Raw genomic sequence first — 10,041 nt, forward strand, 5'->3', positions numbered from 1 at the left:
TGCTGTTGTCTCTCGCATCAAAATCCAGCCACATATTTGTTTAGAGTTGTTTAAACGCTGCTTGATCTGTGCACGTTTCTCTCCTGATTCACACCAGAACATTTTTTCACTGGAGGAAGCTTTATTATGGATTATGGACTCTATGGTATTTTAGTTAAAAACGTCTTAATGCTGGATTAGTTTCAGCTTTTGTCTTCTCCAGATGTTAACTGATGGACTGGAGTGCTGTGGATTACTTGTGGATTATTGTGATGTTTTTATCAGCTGTTTGGACTCTCGTTCTGACGGCACCCATTCACTGCAGAGCATCCAACATGGCGTGAAGTGAATGTGCAGTTGTTTTTCAGACTCTGATCACATCTGGATCATTGATCGGCTGACTGATGTGCAGCTGATGTCAGTCGAGCGTCTCGTTTGTTGAACACTGTTTGTTCAGTCGCAGCAGATCAGGTGTGTGATCTCAGTGTTTTGGGAGCATTGATTTTAAAAGGATGTTCTCCACAGGGATATTTACCCCATGCAGATGCATATTATGTTTCTCATGTTAATATTCTATAGTGGTGCAGGTATTGCATTGGGTTGTGATGTGGAATCGTTTCTGTGTGTCTTTGCTGCGAGCTCTGCTGGATTTCACATGCAGAAATATGTTGCCAAGGTAACTGAGACATGCAGCAGATCCGCTCGAATCCCGCGGAGGCGTCAGGAGCGCTAAAATAAACCTGCAGAGATCCGATCCATTGATAAGAGCAGCAGCCGCTGTTTGACATTAATGAGAAATATTACATTAGTCAAAGAATCCACATCACACTGAAAGGTGCTAAATGACACTATAAATTATATATATATATATATATATTAGAAACTACTTATAATTGTAATTTATAATGTAAATAATACATTTAAAATAATTAGTGTAAATAATGTATGCTTATATTTATAATTATAATATAAAGTAATATATGTATAATTTTAATAAAAAATGTCAATTTTTAATTTATGTAAATATAATATAATTCTAATTGTGATTTATAATTTATAATGTATGTAAATTATATCAAATTTTTATATAACATTAAGTTTCATATGTAAATATGTGAATATAATACAATATAATTTTAATATATAATGTAACATTAATGTAAATAATATATAAATGTAATATAGAATTTATAATGTATATAAATATGTAATGTTAATATTAAAAAAATTATAAATGTAATATATAATTTATGTAAATAAAATCATTTTAAAATAATTATACATAAATGTAATTTATAATTGATAATTATATATATGTAAAAAATATATGCTTTATTATAATAAAAAAAATAAACGTTTAAATAAAGCCCCATTTTCTTTGAAACCGCTGTGAAAGTCTCTTCTGTAAGTCATGTAATCATCTGATGAGTGCCGTCGCATTATTTCAGAGTAAATACAGCCGCGCATGCGCTTCAGTGCATTTCTAAAGAAACACGACACCACGAAGAGCCAGAGACAGATCCGAGAAAACCCCATCAGAGCGCTTTTACCAGAGCATTGAACACGCTCGTTATTATTAGAAACAGCAGACCAAACTACATTTCCCATCATCCTCTGGTTCAGTCTAAGACAGATACATCGGCTCTACATCTAACGCGAGTCTGTTGCTCTTCATTTGTTTGTACTGGAGCTGAAAGCATCCTGAGAAACCTAACCCTAACTCAACTCGGTGTCAAAGGTCACGAGGCAGAAATGCAGTTTAGGCTCTTTCACCTTCCTCTCTCACGCTTTGCATTCAGACGGAGTAATCACATTCAATATTAACCAGGATGTTCATTCAAAGCACATTTCCCTCCATTAATAATGCATATGCTTGGAATTGCTTCTGCGCTTATTATGATTCTTTGTTTATAATTTCTCTCCACAGGTATGAGGATAGTGTCCATCAGTCTGTCCTCATAGCTCATGAATAATTCAGCAGGACGGAGTATAATGAACCATTGCGTCCTTATTCTTTCTCTTGCACTTTTTATAGAAAATAATAGAAATGACTCCGTCTCCGTAGAATCAAATGCACTTTTTTTATCATGCTCATCTCTTGCCCAAACCGGTTCTCGGCCATGAACTGGATTTGATGGAACAGTTAGAAGCTCTTTAATTACATATATAACATAATAATTAATTCACACATATGATGTTATGTGATTTATGTAGTTCTAACAATGTAACTGTGTCTTCGTCACATGATAAAACTGAAGCTCTCAGAACGTTCTGGCAAGGTTCTCCGTAAGTTATGAACACAAACGTTCTTGTAGTAACATTAATGTGTTAATCTGCTCTTTAATAATGTTCTCAAAACATTAGCACAAAAACATTATTTATACATCTTACATGGATCGTTTTTTATGAAATGTGACTCTGGAGCACAAAACCAGTCATAAGGGTCAATTTTGTGAAATTCAGATTTATGCATCAGCTGAAAGCTGAATAAATAAGCTTTCCATTGATGTATGGTTTGTTATGATAGGACAATATTTGGCTGAGATACAACTATTTGAAAATCTGGAATCTGAGGGTGCAAAAAAAATCTAAATATTGAGAAAATCATCTTTAAAGTTGTTCAAATGAAGTTCTTAGCAATGCATATTACTAATCAAAAATTAAGTTTTGATATATTTACGGTAGGAAATTTACAAAATATCTTCATGGAACATGATCTTTACTTAATATCCTAATGATTTTTGGCATAAAAGAAAAATCTATAATTTTGACCCATACAATGTATTGTTGGCTATTGCTACAAATATACCCCAGCGACTTAACACTGCTTTTGTGCTGCAGGGACACAGATGTTTTGGTCAGCGTTTTTTAAATGTTACTACTTCAGAGAATATTCAGAAGTAACATGTTTGCCAAGCGATAAAATGGAAAGTTTAGAAATAGCATTTTTATGACTTAATTTGAATGTTAGTAAAATGTTCTTAGTTTTAGTTGCTATGGGCTGCACAAATCATTTCAACTTAATCAAAAAATAAATCAGTTGAATGTTTTTGTTAGCTGGCCATATCCAGCACTTTACTTCATGCATTTACATTAAAATGTTGTTTACTTTATGGTAAAATGCATATAGTTATTCTATATTTTATTTTAGAAGAACGACCATCTGAACACAAACCTGCCGAAAATCTCCTTCCTCCGGAAGATGCGCATCTTTTATTAATGCGAGTCTTCAGGACTCACTCGAGACGACACACACCGAGAAGCGTCGCAGCATTTTAATATCGATAACGAGCGAGAGAAACCCTCGCAATGCATTCATAATCTGTAGACTGTTTTCACATTCCTGGACCCAAAGCATTGTTATATAAAACAGTCGTAACTTAATATTTTTCAACTAAAACAATATTGTATCTGATCAGCAACTTCTCATTAATGAGAGTTTTCAATGTTACCACGTTTTTACCGCATTTATCCCTTTTTTAAAATTAATTTATGAGAGATTCTATTTGAATATATCATTGTGTGAATTTTATAAGAACATATAATCTGAGAATTATCAGTATTAACCCTTATTTGGAATGAATGGATTAATTAAATTCCTTTGAATTTATAACTCATGATTGCGCAATCCAAATTTATGAAACCTATATATATCAATTTCTAACAAAACAACATAGTTTTCAAATAAAATAAATTAGTTTCGCTTGCATAAACGTTCTATTTCTGATTTTAAAAAAGTGATACATTTTTCAAGCTGCAATAGTTTATCAATAGTCATACATATTCATGTTCATCAACAAAATGCAGTCCCAAAAGTGTGTGAGAGATGGGGAAATGCTAAATATATTTTACAAAGGTTTTTTACACTAATATAACTCCATAGTTACAAAAAAAAGTATTTTTGACACTAATGGTGCTCCATACACACCCAGGTCAACACAAAACCTGTAACATCTCTTAAAAAAGAACTGTAAAAAATCTGATAGAAATAAATGTTGTGTATTTTGAGTGTCTTAAAGCATTTGCAACGTTTCGCTCCCTTACTAAAAACTATGCATTTGTTAGAAGTTTTTACATATCTCTTCTGCGTTCTCTTCTTTCATAACCTTCATGCCGTTGCTTTGAACAAACACAAGAACTCGCCTCTGACTCGAGGAACACGAGGATTAACACTTCTAAAAATAATTAGCCTGTGCTGCAGGCTTTGACTTCGAGACCTTCTGCTTCATCAAACACATCATCTTCAGCCAGTCAGCTCCATCATCATCCAGCTGCTGCTTTAAGATTCGTTCGTGTTTCCTTTTAAATACCTGAAGGAAAAGCTGCGCAGCTACATCTGAGCTTCCTCAACACCACCAGCGCTGATTTACCCATTAAACCGTTTTAGCAGAAGATTAAACCCTCGTTAGAAAGTACATTTATGTCTAATGAACAAGTCCAACACGAGGCGATGTGATTAGAAACCGTTTGTCTTTGCACTGAATGCAGTGCACTTTCTGGCCTCTGAATAAAAGCATTTTCTAAGAAATGTCAAAGATTTTTCCTCTTGTTGGACTCGCTCTTCCACAAATTAAGGCCTAAAAAGATCTTAAATCAGAGCAGAAAGTCTTACATTCATGAAGTCATGGCATTAAATTAATTCCTTATTTATCTTCCTTACTTGGTTGTAAAAAGGTTTTAAAGTCTTAAATATACCTTCATAAAACCTATAAAAAATTTTAAGCTCATGCACCAAAGTATATTCCAATTACAAAATTCTTACATTTTTGCCGCCGACGTTTCGACTGCATTTTCTGTCCTTTATTCACAAATGCACAATGCATCGCGAGTCATAATGAACACGTGCACGCGTATCATTTTCACATTTTATTTTACACAACGTAACATGTTTGTAACTATGCAGTGTCTGTGTATTATTCCATAAAACAAAGAAATATACAAGTCGTAGTATTGTTTTACTATATGCAGGAAACCGTATTTAATTTGTGCTTAAAAAACATCGTCCTCTTGACAGTCCGAGATTATAACACACGTACGGTGGCCTGAAACACTATTAAAAACCACTGAATTCACGTGAAGTGCAAAGTCTTCCATTATAATGTGCTTTCCAGAACCCACTCGGACTGGGACAGCGAGGATCTCCCGCTGCGCCTCTCGCCCGAGTCCATCTGGGGAATATCGCCGCCGCTCATGGATAAGCTGCGTTTGGAGCGCAGCGGCTGCGGGTAGCTCATGTACACCGGGTGTTTGCACGAGTCTACGTTCAGCGAGTGACGGCGGCTCACACGCACGCAGCCCACCGGGACCGTCTGGTAGTTGTGGAGGTTCGACGCCGGCGTCACCATGGTGGAGTAGGCGCGCACGGTTGGACGCACCTTGGCCGAGTTGTTCTTGTTGGTGTTGTCTGACTCTACGTTGACTTGCGTGTCCATGCGTGCCGGACGAACTGGACTGGGGGACGTGGGATGCCAGCTGTGACTGGCGGCGGATGTGGTGACGGTGCAGTCCGGAAGAGCCGGCTTGGACTGTCGGGATGGCATGGATTCGCTCTGCGGCGATACCTTCCGACACGCGTCCGGAACCAGAACCTGCTTGGACATGGACTTGATGATGCCACACACCTGATGCTCGGACTGCGAGCGCATGTCGCCCAGCTCCACGCCTTTATCCGTGCCCTCCTGCTGGCACAGCCGGTAGCGCACGATGAGGAAGATGATGAAGGCCAGGACGGATGCGACGATCATGCCGCCGATGATGACCACGATGGTGCCGCCGAGGAACTGCGACTGCATGAAGTGGCAGCGCATATACTGCGGCTCGGTGGCGAAGTGAACGCAGCCCACCACGCGTGTGGCCGTGAGCGCGGTCATGGCGTCGTCGTAAATGGCCAGAACGCACAGGTCGTACGTGGTTCCTGCTGCCAGGTTGTTGACCGTGATGCTTTTACTGGTCGGAGGAATCATTCTGCAAGAAACAGCCATCAGCAAACATGCAGTCAGAAACACTGCTGGAACCAATCAACGTGCATCATTCAGAACATAATCAATGAGCTGTTATTCATCATTTGATCCCATTAGGGATGCATTGTTACAGGAAGGAACTTCCTTTAGTACTTTTGAGGACGAGAAAGTGTAAGAAATGCACAAATGGTGAGAAATCAAACATTGTTGTAGGAACATTGTTTTGAAATGTTTCTAAAATGTTGCAAAGTGTCCAGTTTTCTTGTGATTCTAAAGCTATTTAAATGTTACAAAAACATTTCTTACAACATTCTACTAACTATACTGTTTCCAAAAGTATAATGTGTTTGAACGTTTATTTTTAGTAGTCTAAAAACATTAAAATTTCCAGTTTCTTGTCGTGATTATAACGTTATTTTAAGGTTACGAAAACACTTCTTAGAACTTCATCAAGGACAATCATAACGATGTTTTGAAGAATGTTGATCTCAGAACATTTTCTCTCGATGTTATGAGAATATATACCAAATATTAATAAAGTTCCATAAACATTACTTTAGGAATGTTCTGGCCTAACATTTATATAACTTTTAAAAGAACGTTAGTGAAAGTTGTGAGAACGTTCCCTGTTAGCTGGGATCTTAAAAAATCGAAACATTCTTAAATTAAGATATATTTACTCGAGGAAGTCTTGTTTTCTGAGAAATTTGCCAAAATGAACAAACCTGTCATTGACTTCAGAAAAAAAATCGACTTATTTTCTCTTTGAAGGGAAGATAAACTAATCAAAACTCACTTCATTTTGATGAATTTATTTGTGTCCACTTCCATTTATTCCTTAAATTTTTCTTTTCGTGCTATTATGAACACCCAATCAGTAACTAAGTCTCACAGGATAACACTATGTTGTTTTGATTCACCAAAAATAACTGGTTCATAAGCGTCATTAATTCGGGGATCAGACTGCACTGGTTGCGCTGTACGGTTTTGATTCACTAAAAAGAACCGGCTCATAAGACTCATTCAATACTGCGATTACGCACCACTGTAAAGTAAATTTAGAAACATAATTTTAGTTCTGGACCGTATCCGAGGAGGAGTTCCTGTGCGAGCCGCCGCTCATCACTCATTCTGTTCACATAGACAGAAAAATGCATGTGCAAGGAACATTAACGGAACCAAACTTTATTTATTTAAAAAGAATTCCCAACCCTACTCATCTACTTATCTGCAGTTGGGCAGAGCGGAGCACAAAGTCGTACAGCCGTAAAGACGGTTTAGATTACTGCTGCTCAGTTAGTGCACTTCCTTCTTTCCTCCACCTTCATTTTTATAGTCTGTGCAGCCAGCTAGAGGGCTCTCAGTCGACTGTTTCACCAGATACACATCACAAACCTGCCGGCATGAACGGTGTATAAAGAAGCTTTAGCAGGACACACTCTGGTCTTGTTTTTGTCTGGTGGGACGATTGAAATTGAGTAATATTATCAATCTGACTGCACTGACACTATTAGATGAGAATAGATCCTGAACCCAGCTAACAAAAATATGTTGATGTTCCCATGAAGTAAAAAAAAAATGTTCTGAATGTTCTTTGAACCCCCAAAAGAGAACGTTCCATTGTATCATTTTGCAAACATTGTGAACGTTACTTTTGAATGTTCTGAAACAAGTTGTAACATTTATAAAAACGTTAGACGAACGTCCAACTAAAACGTCTCAGGAAAAAACATTCCATGTATGAATAATGTTGTTGTGCTAACGTTTTGAGAACATAATTAATTACTGGAAGAATGTTTGTTCATAACTTTGAGAGAACCTTGCCAAAAGTTATAAAAACTTTATTTCTGAAGGTTCTCTGAACGCTCAAAATATCCAGTGAGATGATTTTTTCTTGGTTATATGAATGTTAAGGGAACATTCCGTTGTATCATTTTGTTACTTTTGAATGTTCTCTGAAAGTTCTGAAACAAGTAGCAACATTTAAAATATGTTAGACGAACATCCAACTAAACCGTTTCAGGAAAAGCATTCCATGAACGATACATTAACGTTTTTGTGCTAACATTTTGAAAACATTAAAGACCAGATAACTTTGACCAAATGTTCCATTAATGTTAAGTTCTCAGAACATTCCCTGTTAACTGAACTGAGCTGAACAACGACTCTATTGTCTTCTTTAAAGCCCGTTCACACCAAGAACGATAACTATAAAGATAACGATAAAGATATAGTTCTAAAAATCGTTCTCAATATTAAAGAACAGCAGCGTCCACACCACAGCTATAACGATAAAGGCACAGAGAAACGATATCATTGGTAAAGTAAATTTAGAAACATAATTTTAGTTCTGGACCGTATCCGAGGAGGAGTTCCTGTGCGAGCCGCCGCTCATCACTCATTCTGTTCACATAGACAGAAAAATGCATGTGCAAGGAACATTAACGGAACCAAACTTTATTTATTTAAAAAGAATTCCCAACCCTACTCATCTACTTATCTGCAGTTGGGCAGAGCGGAGCACAAAGTCGTACAGCCGTTAAGCCTGAACCCCTCCAGATGGTTTAGATTACTGCTGCTCAGTTAGTGCACTTCCTTCTTTCCTCCACCTTCATTTTTATAGTCTGTGCAGCCAGCTAGAGGGCTCTCAGTCGACTGTTTCACCAGATACACATCACAAACCTGCCGGCATGAACGGTGTATAAAGAAGCTTTAGCAGGACACACTCTGGTCTTGTTTTTGTCTGGTGGGACGATTGAAATTGAGTAATATTATCAATCTGACTGCACTGACACTATTAGATGAGAATAGATCCTGAACCCAGCTAACAAAAATATGTTGATGTTCCCATGAAGTAAAAAAAAATGTTCTGAATGTTCTTTGAACCCCCAAAAGAGAACGTTCCATTGTATCATTTTGCAAACATTGTGAACGTTACTTTTGAATGTTCTGAAACAAGTTGTAACATTTATAAAAACGTTAGACGAACGTCCAACTAAAACGTCTCAGGAAAAAACATTCCATGTATGAATAATGTTGTTGTGCTAACGTTTTGAGAACATAATTAATTACTGGAAGAATGTTTGTTCATAACTTTGAGAGAACCTTGCCAAAAGTTATAAAAACTTTATTTCTGAAGGTTCTCTGAACGCTCAAAATATCCAGTGAGATGATTTTTTCTTGGTTATATGAATGTTAAGGGAACATTCCGTTGTATCATTTTGTTACTTTTGAATGTTCTCTGAAAGTTCTGAAACAAGTAGCAACATTTAAAATATGTTAGACGAACATCCAACTAAACCGTTTCAGGAAAAGCATTCCATGAACGATACATTAACGTTTTTGTGCTAACATTTTGAAAACATTAAAGACCAGATAACTTTGACCAAATGTTCCATTAATGTTAAGTTCTCAGAACATTCCCTGTTAACTGAACTGAGCTGAACAACGACTCTATTGTCTTCTTTAAAGCCCGTTCACACCAAGAACGATAACTATAAAGATAACGATAAAGATATAGTTCTAAAAATCGTTCTCAATATTAAAGAACAGCAGCGTACACCACAGCTATTACGATAAAGGCACAGAGAAACGATATCATTGCAATCACTTTCAGAATGATTTTTTCCATCTGTTGAATGATAAAAACACTGACGGCCAATCAGAATCCGTCCTGCCGTAACGAGCTCGAGAATTTAAATCTGTTGAATGATTAAAAACACTTGACGGCCAATCAGAATCCGTCCTGCCGTAACGAGCTCGAGAATTTAAAGCAGCAGACGAGCGTGCGCTTGGAATAAACAGAAGATATCGTCCGCTGTGTGGACGCTAATATAGTTATCTTTATAGTTATCGTTCTTGTGTGAACGGGCCAGTAGAGCTGCTTCACAGCTGAAAGTTTCTTCATAATTGATCAATTTTACAACATTAATACTGTTTTCTGTTTATTAATGTGAAGCTGTAAATGTGACTTTTTATTTAAAGAGCCTGAGAGCTCTCTGACCCTCCATAGACAGCAACGCAACTGAAATGTTCGGCTGCTTCACGCCGGATCTGTTTCCTACGTTGTTTGCGCTTTGATTTGAATGAAAACAACATATCC

At 37.0% G+C, this 10,041-nt stretch overlaps 1 protein-coding gene across 1 annotated transcript in view; it reads right to left on the reverse strand.

The window, feature by feature from the left end:
* Positions 1 to 4,832: 4,832 nt before the first annotated feature.
* Positions 4,833 to 10,041, reverse strand: part of LOC107712211 (leucine-rich repeat and fibronectin type-III domain-containing protein 5-like) — a 12,026-nt gene continuing 6,817 nt past the window's right edge. The window contains exon 4 of the mRNA XM_016517372.1: positions 4,833 to 5,943. Coding sequence (XP_016372858.1) covers positions 5,073 to 5,943 — 871 coding nt within the window. The 3' untranslated portion in view covers positions 4,833 to 5,072. The remainder of the gene's footprint in view (positions 5,944 to 10,041) is intronic.

This window comes from Sinocyclocheilus rhinocerous, unplaced genomic scaffold, assembly GCF_001515625.1.
Source record: "Sinocyclocheilus rhinocerous isolate Xijiao unplaced genomic scaffold, SAMN03320098_v1.1 scaffold2764, whole genome shotgun sequence".
NCBI lineage: Eukaryota > Metazoa > Chordata > Actinopteri > Cypriniformes > Cyprinidae > Sinocyclocheilus > Sinocyclocheilus rhinocerous.